The following is a 27,043-nucleotide window of genomic DNA, read 5'->3' as shown; positions in this document are numbered from 1 at the left end:
TGTGCTTGTTTTTCTCCTCTTTCAGAAAGTCCAAGTAGAGCTTGAGGGTATCAAGAGGAACCTGGACCAGTTGGCCGTGAAGACCGAGGAGGTCCTGAGCACCACTCCTAAGCAGTCCAGCACTGCGCCTGTCCTGCGCTCTGAACTGGAGTTCACCCTGAAGAAGATGGACCATGCCTACATCCTCTCCTCTGTCTATCTAGAGAAGTGAGTTGACTCGTCGGTTTTCTTTCTGTAGCCAGTTGCCGTTTCTTGGGGTTCTTATTGCCCTGAGAAAAGCAACAAAACAAGCCACTTCCCTCCTCCACTGACATTTCCTTCTCCTTGCCTGAAGGCTGAAGACGGTGGACGTGGTCATCCGCAACACGCAGGGGGCCGAGGGAGTGCTGAAGAAGTATGAGCAGCAACTGCGCGAGGTCCAAACTGTTCCCGATGACGTCAAGGAGGTGGAGACGTACCGCACCCAGCTCAAGGTGAACTGACCGGACAGCACTGGGCACAGCTTCAGCCTTTATTCTCGTGTTACGTTTCCACTGGACAACCAGGCTTCTGTTCTCAGTTCTCTCAACACTTACCTCCTATTGTATGACACAGTTGGTCCGCTTTTTCACAAGCCAGGGAGCTGGGAGAGGCTCTTGCATAAGCGCTACTCAGTAACTAGATTGTGATGTTTATTACATTAGAAACACATGCGCTCTGGGACATTAATGAACTGTGTGGGATTCGGTATGGGTTTCTCGACTGCCAACGCTCATACATTTTTTACGTTTTATATATCATTGGATTCTGAACATGGAAACAAGGCAGGTTTAAAAAGAGGGGGAAACTGTTTACGTGATGAAACACAAAAGACATACATAACTTGCTTCCATGATGAAATGTAACTTTGTCAAATATTTGTCTTGACGTCAGCTCCACTTATTGACAGCTTATTTAAAATGCCAACTGTTGCTCTTCCCTCCCGTCTCTTTCCCGGTAGAAAATGCGTGCCGAAGCGGAGGGTGAAAAGCCTGCATTCGATTCCCTGGAGGGCGAGCTCGGAAAGGCAGCAGCCGTGAGCGAGAAGATGTCTCGTGTGCACAGTGAGCGTGACGCTGAGCTCGACCACTACCGCCATCTCCTGTCCGGTCTCCAGGACCGCTGGCAGGCTGTGTTCTCCCAGATGGACCTGCGTCAGCGGGAGCTGGAGCAGCTAGGCCGCCAGCTGGTGTACTACAGAGAGAGCTACGACTGGCTCATCCATTGGATCGGTGACGCCAAGCAGAGGCAGGAGAAGATCCAGGCCGTGCCCATCAGCGACAGCAAGACTCTGAAGGAGCAACTGGCCCAGGAGAAGGTAAGCTACTGTACTGATGGGGGCATATTAGGGGTCCATTACATCACTGCATTGCCCTAGGTGCTTAGCTGATCAACTGAACATTCTGGAACTTTGTGAAAATAAATCATTGACACTGTTTTTATACTTCTTATTTTGTATACTACTTGACTACGAATCTTATAAAGGTGTGTTTTGTGTAGTTCTCATCATTGAACATATACAGGCACACCTTGAAATCACATCCAGACTAATTCTGATTGTTTCCCCCAACATAGAAACTTCTGGAAGAGATCGAGCAAAACAAAGAGAAAGTTGACGAGTGTCAGAAATATGCCAAGGCGTATATCGACACTATCAAGGCAAGCATGCACAACATTAGTGTACAAACGTGGAAAGCATTATTGCATTCATATATACAGCTGTATTTATATGTCTTCATTTCGTAGGGTTTAGTGTTAAAATAGCCTGTTTTTTTTATTAGGATTATGAACTCCAGTTGGTGGCCTACAAAGCACATGTGGACCCTCTCTCACCCCTGAAGAAAACCAAAATGGATTCTGCCTCAGATAACATCATTCAAGAGGTCTGTGCCGCTTGAGTTATCTGAACGCAGATTGTCATTCTCTGACAACCGTTTGCAATGTTAGGAGAAAAGTTTAGATCACTAGTTTAAGCCAACACACACGAAATCAAAAGTTTCCTGTTTTATTTCTCCTCCATCCAGTATGTGACGCTAAGAACCCGCTACAGCGAGCTGATGACTCTGACCAGTCAGTACATCAAGTTTATCACCGACACACAGCGCCGGCTGGAGGACGAGGAGGTGCGTGACAACACACTGGGATATCCTAACCCTAACCCATTGACAACCAATGAAGAACAAACGCATGACCACTCTCCTGCACGCACAAATGCATACACACACATTAATGTATGGTTGACTTGACATTCCTACATTTTGAGGTGAAGTATGGTTTGGAACGTTGGCGTTTGCATGCTGTACTGCAGCTGCAGGATGTTAGGGCACCTAAGCAGACAGGAAATCCTATCGCTTAGAATGATGGCCACTCTGAGCTATTCGGGCAAATATGAACGCTCTACCAAAAATAATCCTGGTGCTAAGTGTCATGGTTTTCAGATGGGAACCAGGGACTATCAATATACATTAGAATATGGCTAGAGTGTCATATGAAATGTTTATGGTGCCTTAAAATATCCAGGACCAAGTAGATACTTATCTATTATGTGAACAGCAATGACAATTGCCTACTATTTTGATAAGCAGTAGTGACCTATGAATTGATGAACCGAATTCTATGAATTGATGAACCGAATTCTATGAATTGATGAACCGTTTATGTTCAGTCTGAAGCAAAAGAAAGAGAGCATCCTCAAAAGAGTAAGAGACCGTTGAGAGAAAAATCCAGTGGGTTCGAAGAATTAACTCATAGGATTTGCACATTTTATATTTTGGCCTATTCATTTTCATGTCATTTATTGAGGCGTGCCATAATATTTTTTTCAAAGGGCGTTATTTATTTCGCTGTGTCTTTTTTCCCATTGGCCACTCTTAGATCTCAATCTAAACTCTCCCGCTATATGCTTCAGGCGGACTGCCATGTTCTTCGACATTCCTTTTTTTCAGATTAACACAAATGTTCCGACTCCCGTTCTTTTCTAACCGTAATGTTTTGTGCGTTCCTTTGCTTCTCTTTAACTGCTTGCCAGTGCTTTGTCATGATGAATGCTTATCTTGTTTGGGCGTTGAAAGAGGTAAATAATCCACTACGCTCCAGTTACTATTCTCTCATTATGTGCATTACCTTCCCTGCCCTCAACAGGCTTCAATTCATCACCTAAACTGCCAAACATGTCCATATTTACCTTACATTCACTTACTTCCATGTCTTGCTTATTCTGTGTTAGCATGGGCTTTAGGTGCTATTTTCTTATTACATTTTCAGACTATCCTTGCACTATCCCTGCTTTCCCCTTTGCGCATATTCGGCTCAGTTCCTTGATACTAGTGACAGGTTGTCTAACAGTGTGAATAGATGAACTAGTTACTGGTTGATTGTGATGCCATTTTTGAATAATAACGTCGTTTGAATCATTTCAAGCTGAAAAGATAGACGACTTAAAAAAATAAATGATTCACTTTCATATTTCACTTATGCAAAATGGTTTATCACAAAATAATTCCTTTATGGACGCCAATATTTAAAAAATATACAGTTGCATGCCACATGAGTTCCTCACTTTGTTGTGTTGCGATGTCTTGTCTCCGTACATTAATTGTTACATATCCATTTTCCATCTTACTTGTTTCTACCTTGAATTGTCTTTGTCGAAGATAACTTGCTTTAACAGCATCCTCCTGAATGAATTTACATCTAAACATATATATCTTTAAACTAACTATTAACATAAACATTTAACCTGTCATGCTTAATTTTTATATTTTCTTTACCATTTGCTTCCACTAATACAGAAAGCTGCTGAGAAAATGAAAGCGGAAGACAGGAAAAAAATGGCAGAGATGCAGGCTGAGTTAAACAAACAGAAGCAGCTAGCTGAATCTCATGCAAAGGCCATTGCCAAGGCAGAGCTGGAAGCTCAAGAGCTGAAGCTCATGATGCAGGAGGAAGTCAGCAGGAGACAAGTTGTTTCTGTAGATGCAGAAAAGCAAAAGCACAATATCCAGCTGGAACTACATGAGCTCAAAAATCTCTCAGAGCAGCAGATCAAGTCCAAGAGCCAACAGGTAGAAGAAGCCAATCAGAGCAGAGTCAAGATTGAGGAGGAAATCCGTATCATCAGGATCCAGCTGGAGACCACTGTCAAACAGAAGTCTACAGCTGAGGATGAGCTCAAGCAACTCCGGGAAAAAGCGTCTGAAGCCGAGAGGCTGAGGAAGCTTGCACAGGAGGAGGCTGAGAAGCTCCGCAAACAGGTCAACGAGGAGACCCAAAAAAAACGCAAGGCAGAGGAAGAGCTCAAGTTAAAGTCTGAGGCTGAGAAGGAGGCTGCCAAGCAGAAGCAGAAGGCTCTGGAAGACCTTGAGAAGCTGAAGATGCAGGCGGAGGAGGCGGAGAGACGCATGAAGCAAGCTGAAGTGGAGAAGGAAAGGCAGATTAAGGTTGCCCAGGAGGTGGCACAGAAAAGTGCTGCCACTGAACTCCAGAGCAAACGCATGTCCTATGTTGAAAAGACATCAAAGCTGGAGGAATCACTCAAACTAGAGCATGTCACTGTCATCCAGCTGCAGGAGGAGGCAGCTCGTCTTAAGAAGCAACAGGAAGAGGCTGATATGGCCAGGGAGGAGGCGGAGAAGGAGTTAGAGAAATGGAGGCAGAAGGCCAATGAGGCACTCCGCTTAAGGCTCCAGGCTGAAGAAGAAGCTCACAAAAAGAGCCGTGCCCAGGAGGATGCCGAGAAACAGAAGGAGGATGCTGAGCGTGAGGCCAGGAAGAGGGCTAAAGCTGAGGAGTCCGCACTGAAACAGAAAGATATGGCAGAGCAAGAGCTGGAGAGGCAGAGGAGGCTAGCTGAGGGAACTGCTCAGCAGAAACTCTCAGCAGAACAGGAGTTAATCCGGCTAAGGTCAGACTTCGACCATGCTGAGCAACAGAGATCCCTGCTTGATGACGAGCTGTACCGCCTGAAGAATGAAGTCAGTGCAGCTGAGCAGCAAAGGAAACAGCTCGAAGATGAACTGGCCAAAGTGAGGAGTGAAATGAATGTACTCCTGCAGCTAAAGTCCAAGGCAGAAAAGGATAGCATGTCCAACACTGAGAAGAGCAAACAGCTCCTCGAATCTGAAGCTGCAAAAATGAGGGACCTTGCTGAAGAGGCAGGCAAACTTAGATCCATCGCTGAGGAAGCCAAGCGACAAAGACAAGTTGCTGAGCAAGAGGCAGCTCGTCAAAGAGCAGAAGCTGAAAGGATCCTCAAGGAGAAGCTTGCTGCCATTAATGAGGCAACTCGTATGAAGACTGAGGCAGAAATTGCCCTCAAAGAAAAAGAGGCTGAGAATGAGCGACTCAGACGACAAGCTGAGGATGAAGCTTACCAGAGGAAAGCTCTGGAGGACCAAGCCAGCCAGCACAAGCAAGATATTGAAGAAAAGATCAATCAACTCAAAAAGTCATCTGAGAATGAGTTGGGAAGACAAAAGACACTTGTAGATGAAACTCTCAAGCAGAGACGAGTGGTTGAGGAGGAAATTCGCATTCTCAAGCTAAACTTTGAGAAAGCCTCATCTGGCAAGCTTGATTTGGAGCTGGAGTTGAATAAACTGAAAAACATTGCAGAGGAAACACAGCAGAGTAAACTCCAAGCTGAAAAAGAGGCTGAGAAACACAGGAAACTTGCCCTGGAGGAGGAGAAACGCAGGCGCGAAGCAGAGGAAAAGGTCAAAAAGATCACTGCTGCAGAGGAAGAAGCAGGCAGACAGTGCAAAAATGCACAGGAGGAAGTGGAGCGCCTCAAAAAGAAAGCAGATGAAGCCAAAAAGCAGAAAGAGGATGCTGATAAGGAAGCAGAAAGACAGATTATCGTATCCAAACAAGCAGCACAAAAATGCAATGCAGCAGAACAGCAAGTTCAGAGTGTCCTTGTCCAACAGAAGGAGGACAACCTCATGCAGAAACAGCTCAAGGAAGAGTATGAGAAAGCCAAGATGCTTGCAAAACAGGCAGAGCTTGCCAAGGAAAAGGCAGAGAAGGAGGCTGCTCTTCTCCGGCAACAAGCAGAGGATGCAGAACGCCAAAAACAGGCCGCTGAACTCCAAGCTGCCAACCAAGCCAAAGCTCAAGAGGAAGCCGTAAAATTGAGAAAGGAGGCAGAGTTCGAAGCTGCCAAGCGAGCACAGGCTGAGGCTGATGCAATCAAACAGAAACAACAAGCAGATGCTGAGATGGCAAAGCACAAAAAGCTTGCAGAGCAAACAATGAGTCAAAAGTCTCAGGTTGAGAAAGAGCTTACAAATGTCAGGCTTCAGCTGGATGAAACTGACAAGCAAAAATCTGTCTTAGACGAGGAGCTGCAGCGCTTAAAGGACGAAGTCGGTGATGCGGTCAAGCAGAAGGCCCAGGTGGAAGAGGAGTTATTCAAAGTCAAGATTCAGATGGAGGAGCTGGTCAAACTGAAACTCAGAATTGAGCAGGAGAACCAGCGTCTTATCAAAAAGGACAAGGATAACACTCAGAAATTCCTGGCCGAGGAAGCTGAGAACATGAAGGAGCTTGCAGAAGAAGCTGCCAGACTCAATGTGGAAGCCCAAGAAGCTGCACACATGAGACAAATCGCTGAATCTGACCTCTCCCAACAGAGGGCACTTGCAGAGAAGATGCTAAAGGAGAAGATGCTCGCCATTCAGGAAGCATGTAAACTGAAAGCAGAGGCTGAGATGCTCCAAAGACAGAAGGACCTGGCTCAAGAGCAGGCCCAGAAGCTGCTTGAGGATAAACAACTGATGCAGCAGCGCCTCGAGGAAGAGACTGAGGGCTTCCAGAAATCATTGGAAGCTGAGCGCAGGAGACAGCTGGAGATCACAGCCGAAGCTGAAAACCTCAAAGTCAAGGTGTCCCAACTTAGTGATGCTCAGTCCAAAGCAGAGAATGAGGCCAAGAAATTCAAGAAGCAAGCAGATGAGATCAGTGCCCTTCTTCATCAGACAGAGCTAGCGACTAAAGAGAAATTGACTGTTGTGGAGAAACAGAAACTGAGCAGCAACAACGAGGCTGATGAGCTACGCAAAGCCATCGCTGATCTAGAAAAGGAGAAGGCCAAACTGAAAAAGGAGGCTGAAGACCTACAGAATAACTCTAAAGAGGTATTGTGTTAGAGATGGCAAAGTAGTGCAGCTTATGTCATTGTTAACCATCTCTCTGAAAACAAACCATCTTAAATTATTTTATTACATTTCTTTATCTATTCCTTCTTAAAATTAACCACTTACACAGTTTTATCATGTTGAGTTATATTTGTTTTACAGTACACTAAGCTTTTAAAGATCATATCCCTTCCAGATGTTTTCATTTTGTCCAGTTGGACAAAAGTATAGATTCATTATTGGTGGTGTTCCCCATAATGTTCTTCCCTTACTGAGAAGAATATATATAGTATTATGTAACATAGGAAAAATTTAATATATTATATATTTTTTTTAACTATTTGTATCTGATTCTTATAAGTGGAGGGCATTGTACTAAAATGTTGTAATTTCTTTACTATAATGCACAATATGTCGATTGATGGAGTTTTTCGTAATATTTTAAATACAAATGAAACTAAAATTGTTCTAATTATGTTCTTGTTTTCCATTTTTCTCAATTAGATGGTCAATGCTCAGCAGAAACAAATCCAACACGAGAAGACAGTACTCCAGCAGACATTCGTCACAGAGAAGGCGGAGCTGTTGAAGAAGGAGAAACAAATTGAAGATGAGAAGAAGAAGCTGGAGAACCAGTTTGAGGAGGAGGTCAAGAAGGCCAAGGCCCTCAAAGAAGAACAGGAACGCCAGAGGAAACAAATGGAGCAGGAGAGAAATAAACTTCAGGCTACCATGGATGCTGCCCTCAACAAACAAAAAGAGGCTGAGAAAGAAATGCTCAACAAGCAAAAAGAGATGCAGGAGCTTGAAAGGAAACGACTTGAACAGGAAAAGCTGCTTGGCGAGGAGAACAAGAAACTTCGTGAAAAACTGCAGCAACTCGAGGTCGCCCATAAAGAACCAGTCTCCCACACCAGAGAAATCGATATCCAGACTGACGATGTACCTGAGGATGAACTGATCCATATGACCATGGTGGAGACATCAAAGCAGGTTATCAATGGCCAAAGTGTTGGGGATGAGGTTGACAGGAAGAAGGATACATTTTCTTTTGATGGCATCCGCGAGAAAGTACCTGCAAGCAGACTTTATGAAGTTGGCCTTTTGACGAAAAAGCAGTTTGATAAGCTGAAGAAAGGCAAAGCCACTGTGCAAGACCTCAGCCAAACTGACAAGTTAAGAACAATTCTGCAGGGCAATAACTGTATAGGGGGTGTCTTGACACAGTCTAATCAGAAAATGGCAATATATCAAGCTATGAAAGAAAAGAAAATTACTCCTGGCTGGGCTTTGATCCTCCTGGAGGCACAGGCAGCATCTGGCTATGTAGTAGACCCAGTTAAAAACAAGAAACTCTCTGTCAGTGAGGCTGTGAAGGAAGGCCTGATCGGACCTGAACTGCACAACAAAATGCTGTCTGCTGAGAAAGCTGTCACTGGTTACAAAGACCCTTACACCGGTAACAAGATCTCACTCTTTGAAGCTATGAAGAAGGGCTTGATTGACAGAGACCATGCCATTAGGCAGCTTGAGGCTCAGATAGCTACTGGTGGACTCATTGACCCCATAAACAGCCACCGTGTGCCCATCGAGACAGCATACAAACAGGGGCAGTTTGACACTGAGATGAACAAGATACTTGAGGACCCTTCGGATGACACCAAGGGATTCTTTGATCCTAACACCCAGGAGAAGTTAACATACATTCAGCTAATGCAGAGATGCAGCACAGATCCGGAGACAGGACTGCTGCTCCTTCCCATCACTGACAAGGCTGCTCTGAGCACGTCAACCTACACAGAGCAGGAGACCAAGGATGTATTCAGCAAAACGACTGTCTCTGTGCCATTTGGAAAATTCCAAGGGAAGACTGTAACTATCTGGGAAATCATCACTTCTGAGTACTTTACCGAGGACCAGAGAAAGGACCTTATTCGTCAGTACAAGACAGGAAAGATCACAGTGGAAAAAATCATCAAGATTGTTATCACTATGGCAGAGGAAAAGGAAAAAAAGAATGAAATCGCTTTTGAGGGTCTGAGGGGAAAAGTCCTTGCTACTGAACTACTGGAGTCAAAGATAATCGACAAAGACCTCTACAACAAGCTGCACACCGGCAATAAAACAATCAAAGAGGTGTCTGAAATGGAGCCTGTTCAAAAATCCTTGAAGGGTACAAACTGCATTGCAGGTGTAGTTATTGACTCAACTAAGGAGACTATGTCGTTCTATCAAGCCATGAAAAAGGATATGATGAGGGTAGGGCCTGCTTTAACTCTCCTGGAAGCACAAGCAGGAACAGGATTTGTTGTTGATCCTATAAAGAATCAGAAGTTCACTGTTGATGAAGCTGTGAAAGCAACTGTCATTGGTCCTGAGCTGCATGAAAAACTACTGTCAGCCGAAAGAGGTGTTACAGGTTACAAAGATCCTTACACGGGAAAGACTGTGTCTTTGTTCGAAGCAATGAAGAAAGAACTCATTCCAAAAGATCAGGGCATCAGACTCCTAGACGCGCAGCTTGCAACAGGAGGCATCATTGATCCAGTGAAAAGCCACCGCATCCCACATGATGTTGCCTGTAAACGAGGCTTCTTTGATGATGAAATGAACCAGATTCTGAAAAATCCAACTGATGATGTTAAAGGCTACTTTGACCCCAACACACAGGAAAATGTCACATACTCACAGCTATACAAGAGATGTGTCACTGACAAGAAATCTGGCCTTCAGCTTCTACCTCTGTCTGAGCAAGCAATCAATGCGAAGGAAGAACATGCATACACAGAGGTCCAAACCAAACAGGCCATGAGCCAAGCAACAATGGAGCTGCAGTCTGGTCCACTCAAAGGGAAGAAACTCACTATCTGGGAAATTATCCACTCTGAATATATTACAGAGGAACAGAGAATTGATCTGATGAGGCAGTATAGGTCTGGAACGATTACAATAGAAAAGATCACCAAGATTGTGATCACCATTGTAAATGAGAAAGAGGCTAAGAAACAAGAACAAGACAACTTCAAAGGGCTTAGAGCACCGGTCTCTGCCAAGTCACTGTTTGATTCCAAAATCATTGACAAAGCTACGTTTGACATGCTCCAACAAGGCAAAAAGACACCTACACAGGTCAGCGAAAATGTCAATGTAAGCAAGTACCTGCAGGGCTCTGACAGTATTGCTGGTGTCTACCTTGAACCAACAAAGGAGAAGATCAGCATCTATCAAGCTATGAAGAGAAATCTTCTGAGACACAACACAGGTCTGTCACTTCTAGAGGCCCAAGCTGCCACAGGGTTCATTATAGATCCAGTGAAGAACCAGTACCTGTCAGTGGATGATGCAGTTAAGGCAGGCATTGTCGGCCCTGAACTACATGAGAAACTGCTTGCTGCTGAAAAAGCAGTCACTGGTTACAAAGATCCCTTCACGGGCAAAACAATCTCTCTCTTCCAAGCAATGGAAAAAGATCTAATCATTAAGGAGCATGTCATGCCACTCATGGAGGCCCAACTGAGTTCCGGAGGAATCATTGATCCTGTGAACAGCCACCGCGTTCCTATTGACGTTGCCTATCAGAAGAGCCTTTTCAGCAAAGAAATGACACACACCTTCTCGGAACCATCTGACAATAACAAAGCTTTCTCAGACCCCAATTCAGATGAAAAGGTAACATACAAACAGCTGAAAGAGAAGTGCACTAGAGATCCTGATTCAGGCATGAACCTTTTACCACTTTCCAAGCCACAGGCCCCTACTGTGGTGGAGAAGACATACCTCTACACGGAGGAACAGACGCAGAATGACTTGACCACAACCAAAATTGACCTCCCCAGTTCACTTGAGTCCCTTGCTGGAGGCTCAAAAAGTCTCTGGGACATCATGAACTCAAATCTACTTCCTGCGCAAGAGAGGAAGAAGCTGATGGAGGAGTATCGCTCAGGCAGTATCACTAAAGAGCGCATGATCATCATCATTATTGAGATTATGGAGCAGAGAGAGATCATCAGAGGTGAAACTGTTAAGTCCTGCAACACAATCAGACGTAGGGTCACTATCGAGGAGCTCTACAATTCCCGTATCATTGACCTGGAGACATTCAACCTGCTGAAGCAAGACAAAAGAAACATCCGTGACATTATGGAGATGCAGAGTGTGAAGCAGTATCTGTTTGGCACGGGCTGCGTTGCTGGTGTCATGTCTGACTCCACTTCCAGGATGAGCATTTATTCAGCGATGAAGAGAGGGTTCTTGAAGCCTGAAATTGCCCTTAGTCTCCTGGAAGCACAAGCAGCAACAGGATTCATAATTGATCCTGTGAAAAACGAGACACTCACTGTTGATGAGGCTGTCCGCAAAGGTGTGGTCGGCCCTGAGATCCACGACAGACTTCTGTCAGCTGAGAGAGCGGTCACAGGCTACAAGGATCCTTACAGTGGCAAAATCATATCTCTCTTCCAAGCAATGAAAAAGGACCTTGTTATGGAGGAGTATGCTCTGAAAATGTTGGAGGCTCAGACTGCCACAGGAGGCATTATGGATCCTGAATTCTACTTCCACCTCCCAGCAGACATTGCCACACAGAGAGGATACATCAACAAGGAAACAAATAAAAGGCTTGCTGATGACGTAAAGGGATTTGTTGACCCTGTCACTGAGGAGAAACTTTCTTATGCCCAATTACTCAAGAGATGCAAGATTGACCCTACCAATGGGATGCGCTTGCTGTCACTGGGAGACAAGAGACTGATGTTCAAAGGTCTTAGAAAACAGATCACCATAGAGGAGATGTTACGCTCTCAGATCATCGACCAACAGACGGTCAATGAGCTGAATGAAGGTCTGATTTCAGTGGAAGAGGTTAGCCGTAGACTCCAAAAATACCTAGAGGGCACAAGCTGTATCGCTGGTGTTTATGTAGAGGGAACTAATGACCGTCTATCAATCTACCAAGCCATGAAAAAGAACATGATCAGGCCAGGAACTGCCTTTGAACTGCTTGAAGCTCAGGCTGCCACAGGCTATGTAATTGACCCAATCAAAAATCTCAAACTTACTGTCAATGAATCTGTCAAGATGGGAATAGTGGGGGCAGAATTCAAAGACAAGCTTCTCTCTGCTGAGCGTGCCGTGACAGGTTACAAAGACCCCTATTCCGGCAAGACAATCTCTCTGTTCCAGGCCATGAAGAAGGGGCTCATCTTAAAAGACCATGGAATACGTCTCCTTGAGGCTCAGATTGCCACTGGCGGAATAATTGACCCAGAGGAGAGTCATCGCTTGCCAGTGGAGGTGGCCTACAACCGTGGCCTCTTCGACGAGGAAATGAATGAGATTCTCACAGATCCTTCAGATGACACCAAGGGTTTCTTCGATCCCAACACTGAGGAGAACCTGACCTACCTCGGGCTAATGGAGAGATGCATCACTGACCCAGCTACTGGCCTTGTCCTCCTGCTCCTGAAGGAGAAGAAGCGTGAGAGCAAGAGCTCCTCCAAATCCTCTGTCCGCAAACGCCGAGTAGTCATCGTGGACCCAGATTCAGGCAAAGAGATGACTGTCTATGAGGCATTTAGAAAGCAGCTCATTGACCATCAGACCTACCTAGAGCTTTCTGAGCAGGAGTGTGAGTGGGAAGAGATCACGCAGACATCCTCTGATGGCGTCGTCAAGTCAATGATCATCGACAGACGGTCAGGAAGACAGTATGACATTGATGACGCCCTCGCACGAGGCCTCATCGACCAGACTTCACTTAGTACATACCGCTCCGGAAACCTGTCAATCACTGAGTTTGCTGACATGCTGTCTGGAAACATGGGTGGCTTCCGCTCCCGGTCATCCTCTTTTGGTTCCACCTCTGGTTCCACCTCATCATCATACAATCCCATGAGCCCCATACCCTCGATTAGACCACCTGCAGTCATGTGGAATGACCCCACGGAGGATACTGGCCCTGTAGCCGGAATCCTGGATACAGACACTTTGGAGAAGGTGTCAGTCACAGAGGCCATGCACCGGAACCTTGTGGACAATATCACAGGCCAAAGATTACTTGAGGCACAAGCCTGCACAGGGGGCATAATCGACCCAACTACTGGGGAACGATTCGCTGTTACTGAGGCAACCGAGAAAGGGCTTGTGGACAAGGTGATGGTGGACCGTATCAACCTGGCTCACAAAGCTTTCAATGGATTTGAGGACCCAAGAACCAAAGTGAAGATGTCTGCCTCCCAAGCTCTAAAGAAAGGCTGGCTGTATTATGAAGCTGGGCAACGTTTTCTGGAAGTCCAGTACCTTACGGGGGGGCTGATTGAACCGGATGTTGAGGGCAGAGTCTCTCTGGACGAATCCATCAGAAAGGGCACAATTGATGCTCGCACTGCTCAGAAGCTGAGAGATGTGAGTGCTTACTCCAAATATCTGACATGTCCCAAAACCAAACTAAAAATCTCCTACAAAGATGCCATGGACAGAAGCATGGTTGAGGAAGGATCTGGCCTGCGACTGCTGGAGGCCTCCTCACAGTCAAGCAAAGGGCTGTACAGCCCATACAATGCCAGCAATTCCGGGTCTGCCGCTGGCTCCAGGTCCGGGTCCAGGACTGGATCCAGAACAGGATCCAGAAGAGGCAGCTTTGATGCCACAGGTTCCGGTTTCACCATGAACTTCTCATCCTCCTCCTACACCAGCTCCAGCAGTTACGGTGGCCGCCGATATGATGCAGGACCTCATAATGGGCTCAACATGGATGAGCTAGCCCAAGCCCTTACAGCTCTAGCAATGATCAGGCCATGCAGCTCAGAAGAACAACGAGCCTTCCCAATGATGATACCAATGCATATCACGGTTGCATAATTTATAGGAAAAATCGTTTGACATTTGAAAAACAAATAATTAATTTATTCTGCTCCTCGTGTGGTCACATTAGGAAATGGCTGGAAGTAATTAAATGCAGTTCCTCATAAAGATGTCCAAAACAATGCCTTATCTCTCCAGCCTTAATTTCTTAGAATTATTAGATAAATTAAATGTTTTGTTCCGTTTAATGCAATTTTTATTGATTTGGAAGTCAATTTATATTTTAAGAGCAAAGTTTTGGATTTAGTTTTTACTTCATATAAAGTGACCACAATTGATTTTATAGTTCGCGTTAACACAACTTGTATACTTAAGCTTTCCTTAACGAACATAAGTACTTCGAACAGATATATTTTTCCAGTTTTCTTTTTCTTTTTAAACTTAAGAATATTTTTATCCACTTTCTTTTATCTGTTTGACAATATTCTATGAAATATGCCAACATAGATATTATAGTGACGCTTTTAGATGTCTTCATATTTCTGAATGTCTGTATAGAGGTTGACCCAGAGTTTTTTTTAAAGTGAAATATCTTTCCTGGCAAAGTAAAACAAATAGTCGCAGAGCAGAATAAAGAAACACTACATAAACAGTGGAGGAAGACTGCAACATTCAAAGTTTAATGAACTGCTTCCCTGCCTACATCCCAGACAACATTGCCCTTTCTGTTCAGTGGACAGGCCCATGCACCAAGTCATCACCTTATTCTTTCATCACCCACTCCAAAGTTCTGAACTATTATACCCATCATTATGGACTACTATACCCACCATTTACCTCTTATCAAGTGTTCCTGGTAGACTGTCCTAAGAAGATTTCAGGCTTCACCATGCTTCCTCTGACATTAGAGACAAAGATCTGCATCCTGGATGTTGCTTTGGTTCTTGTAAGTTGAAATCAGTTTTCTGATTTGTAATTTGGTAATGTAGTTTTGTTAAGTACTTTCCTTTTATCCCTTTCGTCACAGCCATACACCTTCTCTACTCTCCTCTGATTCTGTTTTTTTCTCTTCCCCCTTTATCGCTAGTATTTCAATTCTAGTTTGGAAGAAAGCGCTATCAAACGTTTTTATTGGTTGGATGATTATGATCATGCCTTTTTCACCTCAGTATTTTAAGCTGATTGATTCTCTTTTTTGACAGATGTCTCATTCCATCAGTATTCGATGGGGATTTGCAGGTACTCAGATTGGCTTGGCTGATGAGTCTCTTAACGGGGACGGTATCCCAATTCAACAGCTTCAGCATCCAGAAATGCAGGTAAATTCATCATCCACCAAATAAAGCATTAAATTATCAAATACATTTGCAATTTATTTGTTTGCATTACAATTATTTTAGCTTTTTTTTTTTTTTTTTTTTTTTTTTACTGTTGTTGGTTTTGTTGTCTCAAAATTATTATTTTTGTTTTGTTTTTAGATCTGCCATTGAGTACCTTGCTTCCATTGCACCTCCCTCATTTTTGAAGACAGTTGAGGCTTGTGACCCCTGAAGTCTCCCTGGGATACCATACTAGGAACAAACTCCATGAACTTTTGTCCAACATTCTTACTTGAATATTGATCATAATCCCCCTATTTTGGATTACACCACTCACATGTACACATCACTATGTTTATGGCCTTTCACATGGTCAGCGCCATGAAGATGAAATGCAATGTAATCTTAATTTCTGTAAGCAACATCAATGTAACATCAGTCAAAACCAAAGTAAATAGTTGCTGAGATGACATTGCAATATATGATCTGATTTTACAATACATTGAATGAATGTACATATTTTCTAGGATGAATACATTTCAAGACATTTTCCTACATTTTACATATTTCCTTAGCAAAAATAATTTTAAAGCTTTGTCATATGTTGCTTTTAAACCAGTATTGTAGCTCTTGTTTTCCATACCAAGAATGTTTTTTTTTTCTGTTCTGCTTCTAGGAAGTGTTTTACTTCTGTAAATGTTCATTTTTCATCATAGTTTTCTTATATTATATAATACATTTTTGCTTTGCATGTTTTACTAACTTGGTAATACATATTTTTTGAAAAAATAAATTGTAAGAAGAAGAGAATAGGACATGTTTCTGCTCCGCAAAACGTATTTCGTTAAATGCGGATTTAAGTGGTAACAAGATATTTAATCAAAACTAACTGGTTGGTTTTGCTCATTAACAGATTTTTGTGTTGAGTGGCATGGTGAATGGAACCTGGTGTATGTTTTGGTGATAACACTTTAATGTAAATAAATGTGCTATTAAAAAAAGGTAATCTTGTCAACTACATTTCAATATCCAGGTAAATCACACATTCTGACAATGGACTTATCTACACAGTGACCATACAGTATTTAGAACATATCATTATATTAAGCATAACACATAAGATTACATTGTGTGTACCTGTATGCGCATTATATATTTACACTCCAAAGGCTATGAATCAATTTAATGGTAGCAGCCTCTGATATACTGTATGTTTTTTCAATTGATGCAAATTACTTCAGTTTAAGCCATTGTATTTTGTGGTAGGCCTTATACTTTAGTTTAGTCATTTTATTGTGGTATGCATATACGTATACTTAAAACCATTGTTCTGTACAGTGGTGGAAAAAGTACACAATTGTCATACTTGAGTAAAAGTAAAAATACCTTAATAGAAAATGACTCAAGTAAAAGTGAAAGTCACCCAGTAAAATACTACTTGAGTGAAAGTCTAAAAGTATTTGATTTTAAATATACTGTACTTAAGGAATCAAAAGTAAATGTAATTCCTAAAGTATATTTAAGTATCAAAGTAAAAGTATAAATCATTTCAAATTCCTTATATTAAGCAATCCAAACAGCACGATTTTCTTTTTAATTTATGGATAGCCAGGGGCCCACTCCAACACACAGACATTATTTACAAATTAAGCATTTGTGTTTAGTGAGTCTGCCAGATCAGTGGCAGTAGACATGACCAGGGATGTTCTCTTGATAAGTGTGTGAATTGGACCATTTTCCTGTCCTGCTAGACGTTCAAAATATAACTAGTAGTTTTGGGTGTCAGAGAAAATGCATGGAGTAAAAAGTACATTATTTTCTGTAGGAATGTAGTGAAGTAAAAGTAGTCAAAAATATAAATAGTAAAGTACAGATACCCCCAAAAAATGCCTTAAGTAGTACTTTAAAGTATTTTTACTTAATTACTTTACACCGCTGGTACTGTATACCATGTTAGTATCATTATAGGTGAATTAAGTAGTCTTTAATGCCCTCTACTTGCTGTCTGCAAGCACTACTGTCTGCATTATTTTATTTCACCATAATGAGGGCACTACTAGTTTGACTTACAAGTAATTTCTACTCATGTCCTCTTGGAATCATATGAGCAAACAATGAACCCTCATTCATGATTCAGCTACCAACTTCATTTAATGGATACATTTTCTGTCAGCGACTTGGAGAACGTCATTATTAGAGACTTAGATATACAGTGTATGTGTGTCTGTGTGTTATGAATGGGCAGGTGTGGAAGTAATGCTCTATCGGCCTATCTATATGTCTGTGTGTGTCTTTCTATGCCAATGTTAGCCTTTGATATTGATGGAAGATCCAGCCAATATGAGAGATGGGCCGTCTACCTGCCAGAATACCTCTAACGACTGCCTTGACTACCCTTCACTGACCCTGTCCCTCCCACCCCTCCCAGAGAGGGGTGACGAGGAGGTAAGACAGAGAATGGGGTGAATGTATGGAGAAAATGTATGGAGTAAAAAGTATATTGTTTTCTGTAGGATTGTAGTGAAGTAGAAGTTGTCCAAAATATAAATATAAAGTACAGATACCCCAAAAAACGACTTAAGTAGTACTTCAGAGTATTTTTACTTAAGTAATTTACACAACTGGCACTGTATACCGTGGTAATATCATTATATGTGAATTAGGTAGTGTCTTTAATGTCCTATTCTTGCTGTCTGCAAGCACTACTGTCTGCATTATTTTATTTCACCATAATGAGGGCACTACTAGTTTGGCTTACAAGTAATTTCAACTCATGTCCTCTTGGAATCAGAGGTCTTGGAATACAAGCAAACAATGAACCCTCATCCCCTCATTCACGATTCAGCTACCAACTTCATAGGTAGATTTTCTGTCAGCGACTTGGAGAACGTCGTTATTAGAGACTTAGATATACAGTGTATGTGTGTCTGTATGTTATGAATGGGCAGGTGTGGAAGTAGTGCTCTATCGGCCTATCTGTATGTCTGTGTGTGTCTTTCTATGCCAATGTTAGTCTTTGATATTGATGGAAGATCCAGCCAATATGAGAGATGGGCCGTCTACCTGCCAGAATACCTCTAATGACTGCCTTGACTACCCTTCACTGACCCTGTCCCTCCCACCCCTCCCAGAGAGGAGTGACGAGGAGGTAAGACATCAGAGAATGGGGTTGAGGCAATGCTTTGGGAAGACAATGCTGTAACAGACCTAGCAGTAGTAAAATTAAATACCTAAATTTGAACTTTGATAGTACTAATCTAATGTATCGATGAGGACAAACTCAGTGTCCTGAACACTACCAATTCAGCTGCACTACTTCATGGTATTATACTGTATATTGAGTGAAAGCAAACACAAATGAATCATCTCTGATGTATTCTTATTTTTGTTGTCTGTTTCAGGAAGAAAGGGGGAGTGTGTATGGATTGGCAACACTCACAGCCAAGGAACAGAGCTCTGGGTATGAGTAAATTCAAGAACAAAGTAGCCATGGCTCAATTCAACACATAACCATCACAACTTCCACATTTCAACCATTCACATAATTGGTGAATTTTCCTTTTTGTATGCATTTCAAGATCCTAACATTTGTAATTAAATACAAATTCAATGTGTTAGACATGTTGCACTGGGCTCCATGCCCATCACCCACCATCAGTCAGGTCGAACTGAGCAAATGGCTGGTGATGATGACAGTTGGTCGATTGTCACAGTTTAGTAAACTGTAAAGCACACTGTGCAAAAGGTCCAGTTACAAACATTGGGTAATTGGTATGGTTACTAGTTGTTTCAGTAAACAATGATTTTACTGAAAGGAAGAAAAAACTCTCAATGGTGAAATGAAAGGTGTCTCCTCGTGCTCTCCCACACAGGTGCGGCGACTCCACTTGAAAATATGTAGAAACGGATTGTTATCAGAACCGCGCAAAGTCGTTTACAGACATTTGTTTACATCCCTGTTAGTGAGCATTTCTCATTTGCCAAGATAATCCATCCACCTGACAGGTGTGGCATAACAGCATGATAATTACACAGGTGTACCTTGCACTGGGGACAATAAAATGCCACTCTAATGAAGCCCTTTAATGGGGAAAATCTCATTCTGATTGGCTGGGCCTGGCTTGCCAGTGGGTGGGCCTGGCTCTCAAGAGAGTGGGCCTATGCCCACCCATGGCTGTGCCCCTGCCCAGTCATGTGAAATCCATAAATTAGAGCCTAATGAATTTATTTCAATTGACTGATTTACTTCTTTGAACTGTAACTGTAAAATCTCTGAAATTGTTGCATGTTGCATTTATTGTTGTTCAGTATACAAAAAGTTCTGATCTTTTTAAACGGCGCACCCGATATGCATGGAAATACCCTCAAATTGAAGCTGACCATCTGCACTTTAACCTCATAGTCTTTGTTTAATTTCAAATCCAAACTTTTGAAGAATAGAGCCCAAAATAGAAGAAATGCTTCACTGTCCCAATAATTATATATAATGACAGTTTAAATTACAGTATTTATCCAGGTTATTATTCATGATAAATAGTAATTTGCTCAAAAGAAAAAAAAAGGTGATCAATTCTATTATAAACTGGGTGGTTTGAGCCCTGAATGCTGATTGGCTGACAGCCGTGGTATATCACAAATATGACAAAACATTTATTTTTACTGCTCTAATTATGTTGGTAACCAATTTATAACAGCAATAATGCACCTCGGGGGTTTGTGGTGTATGGCCAATATACCACGGCTAAGGGCTGTGTATAGGGCTCCGCAATGGGTCGTGCCTATGAACAGCACTTAGCCGTGTTATATTGGCCATATACTGTACTACACCCCCCCGTGCCTTATTGCTTAAATACAAACTCCCTTTTCTGTCACGATCGACCATGGGAGAGAGAAAGGACCAAGGCGCAGCATGTAAAAAATACATCTTCTCTTTATTTAGGAGAAAACGAACGAAGCAAAACAACAAATAGACGACCGTGAAGCTAGAACCGAACGAAATGCAAACATGCAACCTAGACACAGACACAGACCTAGACAATGACCCGACAAAAACCTGATGCCTATGGCCGCCTAAAATATGGCTCCCAATCAGAGACAAATGAAAGACATCTGTCTCTAATTGAGAACCACTCAGGCAACCATAGACATACCTAGAACATTCACTCAACCATAGACATACCTAGAAACACTCACTCAACACAAACCCATACTCTAAACCCAACACCCCCTTTTCCATATAACCACCCAAAACGAGACAAAACACAAACATTCCCCATGTCACACCCTGACCTAACTAAAATAATAAAGAAAACAAAGAATACTAAGGCCAGGGCGTGACATTTTCAGTGTAGCAGGAAATGCAGTTTACAATACTCTAGGTATTTAAAGTTACTGTAGGTATCTGATTAGGCAGGTATTGATATATATATATATATATGAGATTAATAGTGACATAGACACAAGCTGTGTGGGCTTGTATGCTTCCAGGAAGGAGTCAGAGGAGTGGAGCCAATGGCAGGGGGAGTTCAGAGGTCAAATCCGAGCCCTGCGACACTGGCTGAAGAGCATGGAGATGAGGCTACCTCCTCTGGACCATATGGTCAGTTGGGTTGTTGAGTTGTTAGGTTCCTTACCTTTCTCTCTTTCACTTATTTAACTCACAGCTTGAATGTCATTTGTTTTCTATATATTTCGAAGAGGTTTTATGTCAACATTGCTAACATCAGTCTTTCCCCGCTGTAAAATGATTCTCAGAGGCTTAGTGCACATTACGCACTTAGCAGTAGAATGAACAGGGCCTTGACATATTTAGTAAAGCAACATCCTTGTAGTGGATTCTGCTGCAAGAGGCTATCAACCTATTGCCATCATCATCAATGGAGATCCACGGAACCATTAAAGACGGACATCGTCCTCCATCCTCTGTTGCTGTGCATCCAATAACAGAGAGTAAAAGACACTGGTGGAGAGGGGGCTGGATATTAAGTCAAGGAGAAGAATGAGTGAACGATGTTGATATATTATCCATTCACAGGATGCTAGAGGACTGAACAATACCCATTCCCCATGATGCAACTTGTTGGTCTAACAGTAATTGTGTGGGCTGGGAGAAATCCAAAGAAGATTTCAAACAAAAACAGTGATTTGAGGCTGGCCCCTATTGTGTAATCTACTGTCCCCATGGCGCTGGGCTGAGCATCACTATCGAATAATATGCCCTAAGCCCCAGAGAAAGAAATGCTTTCTCACCCAGGGAGCTGGCACGATACTCCTAAACATAGAGCAGAGAGAAAAACTGTACAAACAACAGAGCAAGAGTCAGAAGGGAGATACACATTACACATACAGGCGTATGACTTCAGACAGAAGGAAAAAAAAAAGAGCAAGGGAATCAGTGAGAGAGAGGAATCTAGAGCCAGATGGACTCAAGCGGAGATCGAGGTGGTGGTCTTCGCTCCTCCGTGTCCTGCAGCGAGTTTCCTTTGGGGAGAGGGGCAGGCCGGCAAGCTCTTTTGTGCTCTGCTAGGACAGGGAGGCTGGAGAGCCGCTCAGCAGTGGAGGCCCACTGCACACATGAGCGAACACCCTGAAAGGACATTAGACTCAGACGGGAGGATGAGGACAGAGAGAGAAAAAAAGAAAAGAAAAACAGGATCTTACAGACAGAATACTGTGGTCTGGCCATAAAGGCATTTGTTGTGTATACCCCAGACATTCGTCTTTTCTATCTGTTAGTAGCGCATAATGAGATTTAAGCGTTGCACAATAATTAGTGTGCCTTGAAGGGTGATATTTTATATCACAAACATTAACAGGGTTCTTTTAGACTGAGGATAATGAACAAGGGCCTCAAGTACGATAATTAGCCTAATCCACAGATTTAAAGCGGACTAGCATGAAACATTGATATGACCAGACTGAAGAGCACACCAAGACTCTTTACAGCACGAACACTGATTGAATCAATCGCCATATTGTGTTTTTCAGGATCATGTTGTTACTCTCTGCATTATTTAGCCCTTTTGCAGTCTTTGTGTTAATTTTTTTGTGGTTGTGAGTACTGCGTTACCTCAGAGTGAAGGAGGACCTTATTGTGATTGATAGGTTTTGGTTGATTTAGTGTTACTAAAAGCTCCATTGTCCTAATTGTTTGTTTGATTGATTCATTGATTATAACGCTAAATGGCGTATCAACTTAACCTTTGTGTAGTCTTAACATTCTGTATACTCCCCTTGTCCTAAGGGTAAAAAATGACCTGCCTTCACTAAACCCCTAAAATAAAGCAGCTTATTTGAATTTTAAACCCCAAATCTATTTTGCATGAAGAAACAACCTGTTATTCATCACAAACTTTGTGAATATCTGGGTTTTCCCTCTTCACAGTGTACAAAGACTGCATTTAAATCAGTGGACACCACTCGTTTTTATTACAACACACCTGTCATAATTGTTTTCTTTACTAAAGTAGAGGTTTATTATTATTATTATTATCATTGCTAAAGGTATTGCATAGGTGTAAACATCATTTTTTTAGCAAGAGTGTCACGTTCCTGACCTGTTTTCTGTTGTTTTGTATGTGTGTAGTCGGTCAGGGCGTGAGTTGGGGTGGGCATTCTATGTTATGTGTATCTATGTTGGTTAATGGGTTACCTGATATGGTTCTCAATTAGAGGCAGGTGGTTTACGTTTCCTCTGATTGAGAGACATATTAAGGTAGGTTGTTTCACATTGTTTGTTGTGGGTGGTTGTCACCTGTGTTTGTATGTTGGTACCACATGGGACTGTATCGTTCGTTCGTTTTGTAGTCTGTACCTGTTCGTGCGTTCTTCGTTGTATGTAAGTTCTCATGTCATGGTCTGTCTACGTCGTTTTGTTATTTGGTTAATCATCAAGTATAGTTCGTTTTTTCGTCTTGTTTAATAAATTCAATCATTATGTCATCATACCTCGCTGCACATTGGTCTTCCGATCCCTCTCTCCTCTCCTCGTCCGAGGAGGAGGAAGAGCTAGAGTTTCGTTACAAAGAGATAGCACTTGTATAGCCTAAAAGAGTAGCAGAAATGCAGAAAGTAGTTTTGAATGTATTTTATTGAGATAAGACTACCTCCTCTGGACCATTTTCTGGCAACATAGTGATATATTCTTATATACTGTCAACTACAAAATACTAGTCTTTTTTCATTTGTTTAACCATTGTATAAACAGCAACAATAAATAAGAATAAGATCATAGATACAAAACAAAAACGTGAAGAACATAAATCAATCAACTCTAATTAGCACATGTAGGACAGTATGCAACTATGTGTGCATGGACTTTGCAGATGTATTTCTCACATGTGCAGCACATAGTATTTGTTTTACAGTCCTTCTTTGTGTGGCAGAATTGGCATCTCCTCCTCTTGCCTGTCCCAGCTGCAGCCTCAGGTGTATCAGGACAAGATTCAGCCCCCTGAACAGCTTTCACAAGTGCTGCAGAGGCTGCTGTACAGGGGAGGTGCTCCCTTCTTTGAAAGTGTGGGGTTACAAGTGCCTTTCCCAGCTGCTCCAGGAACACCCTCCTCCTGTTCCGCTTATCAGGCATCCAGGTAGGGTTGATCTTGTTCCATATCACGAAGACATTGTATGAGGACACATCAATGATGTTATGAAAGATGACCAGGGGCCAGCGGGCAGTCATCCTCCTGCAGCTGTAAGTTACAATCCCCTTGTCCAGGTTGTCGACGTCTCCTTTGTTGTAGTCCAGGATGATGGCTGGCTTCCTGTCCTCACAATCACTGATCTAAGCCGTTTTGTGCAGTGTGCTCAGGAGGACCACATTCTTGTTCCTCTTTGGGAGGTAAGAAACTAGATTGGTGGTGAGGGTGAAGGCAAACTTTGATGAGAAGGCCGCTCTCCCCCTTGTTGCAAGGAGTGCAGGGGGGAGCTCAGGCTTGTTCTTTCAAACTGTGCCAACCATGGGGATCTTTCTCTTCAGGAGCTGCTGGCTGAGTTCAATCAGTAGCACACATAATCTCAATTTCTCATTGTGTGTGTGTCTTTGTGGTGTGTAAATGATTTTATAACTGCCGGGTCAAAAAGGACCCTAAGACACCCTGGTGGTGTACAGCTTTCATGGAAATATGAACAAAGGCGATGTTTCACTTTTTCTAATGTTAGGGTCACTCTAGGAAAGTCATCAAATTTCAAGTTGAAAAATATAATTTAGGGGGTTTCCTCTGCTGTTAAATATAGTGGCAGGTCATTTTTTACCCTTCAGACAACACAAGGGTTAATTATTGAATCTTATAATCAGGGCTCATGACCTTCGGGTGAACTTATCCATCAAGCCAAAGCCAATTGTTTTTCTCTAATATTGAATTGCAATTTCTTTTGGCATTATGATGCCATAATCACGCTTTGTTAAGTGTGTGACTCAACAATGTGTGTATGACACATGTATGACTCAACTCAACTTTTTATGAGCTATAAGGTTGACCGCTATGTTCAGTGGTGAACTGAGGGTCTGGGGGCTCCTGTGCCTCTCCCAGTGAGCATGGGTTAAATGCAGGTAGTCTTTTATCAGTACTGTGCCTTTATCACAGTGCACCCCTCCATAAGCCTTTGTCATGTTAATCCTGCTAGTCTGCTCCACTGCTGCTTTCAGTATGGTCTGTGGGGACTCATTAGTTAGCTAGGCTAACTGCATGAATGAGACACAACACAACTTCCCCCAACATGCCAACAATACACAGGAGAGAGACACACCTGCTCCTTAACACAGGTCATGCTCTGACAGTGGGACACGTTCTTTAGAACATACTGTAGCAAAATGTTTCGCAACGGAAAACAAACGTTTTACTTTTGAACGACAATATCAGAAAGTACTTCACTGTTTCCCTCCGCTTCGGGATATTTTATTCTGTTCCGTGACTTACCTTGTTTCTCCATACAACCTAACAGCTTCCATAAACCAAGTTAAGGTGATTCATAAACAGCTGTGAAGCAGAAATTTGATATTTAAAAAAAAGTAGGCCTAGAGGTTTACGTTGTGAAAATGACTTGAAATGTTTGCATTGTGTAAGAAGTGCTGTATTGCGTCACTCAAAAGTCAGAAAAGCAATCTCTCCATTCAGAGAAACAAATGAAGGCCAAAAGTTCCTCTCTTCTTTGTCGTGTCCCCCCACTAATGAGGAACTGCTGGATAAAGGGTGTTTGTGTGCCTCTGTCTCTAAAGGTCTCTAATTTCCCTGGGTCCGCTGCAAAGTCTGCATCTCAAATAAGCCCTGCACACATAACCTGTAAACAGACCAGGCAGAGCGATGAGAGAGCGCAGTCTATTCTCCTCTCCTCTGTCTTGATGGCAGTGGGCAAACAGTAGTCCCTCTCCGATGAAGGCAGATAATGACTTGGAAAGATTTGTTTGTGTTGATTGCTGTGAATCACCAAGTGGTAAAGATAGGGAGGGAAGGAATTGTGTGTGTGCATGTGTGTATGTATGTGAGTGTGTGTGTTCATAATATTTTGAATTGTGATTATCCACTTCTTTATGGTCCTGGGATTGGTTGTGTTTTTTTCGATTCTTTAGCATTTGTTGTGATCAACTTAACTAAGGTTATTGACAATGTAGCCGCTTCTTTTATGTTCTGACTCTTTACAATCTAATCTTCCGGCAGGTAGCCTAGTGGTTAGAGTGTTGGGCCAGTAACCGAAAAGTTGCTAGATCAAATCCTTGAGCTGACAAGGTAAAAATATGCTGTTCTGCCCCTGAACAGGGCAGCTAACCCACTGTTCCTTGGCTGTCATTGTAAATAAGAATTTGTTCTTAACTGACTTGCCTGGTTAAATAAAGGTTAAATAAGAAAACATGAAATTCCTGTGAACAGACCAATCACATATGGGGGTTGGGTTGCTGATTTTGTTGTTAAATCCCTCCACCCTCCATCCTGTGACTAAGATGTCCAGTATCCAGGCACCCCAGGGAAGCCCCTAACTCCTTTTCACCTAAACCCACACATTTCTGGGAAGCAATCCCTTTAGTGATAAATAACTGTGTGTGTGTGTGTGTGTGTGTGTGTGTGTGTGTGTGTGTGTGTGTGCGTGTGCGTGCGTGCATGTGAGTACGTGTGTGTGTAAGGGTGTTGAATGGTGCTTTAGTTTTGACCCATAAAAGGGACCCCTTTTTCATTTCCTCGTGAAGAGGGCTCCCCATGTGAGGGGTGGGGATGGCTGCAGAAGTGCTAATTACCACATAGGCTAGTAGAGCCATAGAGGAGCCACTGAGGTCTTATTTAATTGGAAGGCAGAGAAGAGAGGGAAGAGAAGGAAGATTGTGGAGGATAAGGGGGGACATGCTATGCAGCCATTAGGATTCATATACTTTAGTGCTGTCAGGTCTTCTGGCACATGGGGTCTGTGATCAAATTTGGCCCCATTGGCAAACAATTTGGAATTGTGTACTTTTAGACCCGAATATCCCACCTCCCCATATCAGAACCTACACTTCCCAGCCTTACTTCTCAGTCTTAGATGGGAGGTTAATGGTAGAGCAACTGAGAACTGATCAACTGCCTGGCTGCCCAGCCTGTTAATAGTATGTTGCTTCATAGCCCCATTGATAACCAGTGTGCCAGTGGTTCTTCAACTACACCAGCCAGTCTTTTGGAACAGGGGGTACGTGTGGTTGGGGCCATGGTGTGAAATGGAAAGACCCAGCGGGTTTGGTGAAACGATTCAATTATTTCTAAGAGGATTTGGAGCTAGCTGAAAACCAGGATCAGGTGTTGTGGG

General features: G+C 42.7%; 1 protein-coding gene across 1 annotated transcript in view; it reads left to right on the top strand.

Moving 5' to 3' along the window:
• The window catches only part of LOC129858605 (plectin-like), a 144,071-nt gene that overhangs the window by 70,073 nt on the left and 46,955 nt on the right, over nt 1–27,043 (top strand). Inside the window, exons 25-34 of the mRNA XM_055927925.1 lie at nt 26–207; nt 335–473; nt 980–1,336; nt 1,594–1,677; nt 1,800–1,901; nt 2,043–2,141; nt 3,810–7,154; nt 7,659–14,003; nt 18,676–18,734; nt 20,762–20,873. Coding sequence (XP_055783900.1) covers nt 26–207; nt 335–473; nt 980–1,336; nt 1,594–1,677; nt 1,800–1,901; nt 2,043–2,141; nt 3,810–7,154; nt 7,659–14,003; nt 18,676–18,734; nt 20,762–20,873 — 10,824 coding nt within the window. The remainder of the gene's footprint in view (nt 1–25; nt 208–334; nt 474–979; nt 1,337–1,593; nt 1,678–1,799; nt 1,902–2,042; nt 2,142–3,809; nt 7,155–7,658; nt 14,004–18,675; nt 18,735–20,761; nt 20,874–27,043) is intronic.

Source organism: Salvelinus fontinalis, chromosome 6 (assembly GCF_029448725.1).
Source record: "Salvelinus fontinalis isolate EN_2023a chromosome 6, ASM2944872v1, whole genome shotgun sequence".
NCBI classification, from domain to species: domain Eukaryota; kingdom Metazoa; phylum Chordata; class Actinopteri; order Salmoniformes; family Salmonidae; genus Salvelinus; species Salvelinus fontinalis.
The sequence above is the reverse complement of the archived record's forward strand: the minus strand, read 5'-3'. Positions and strand labels throughout refer to the sequence as shown.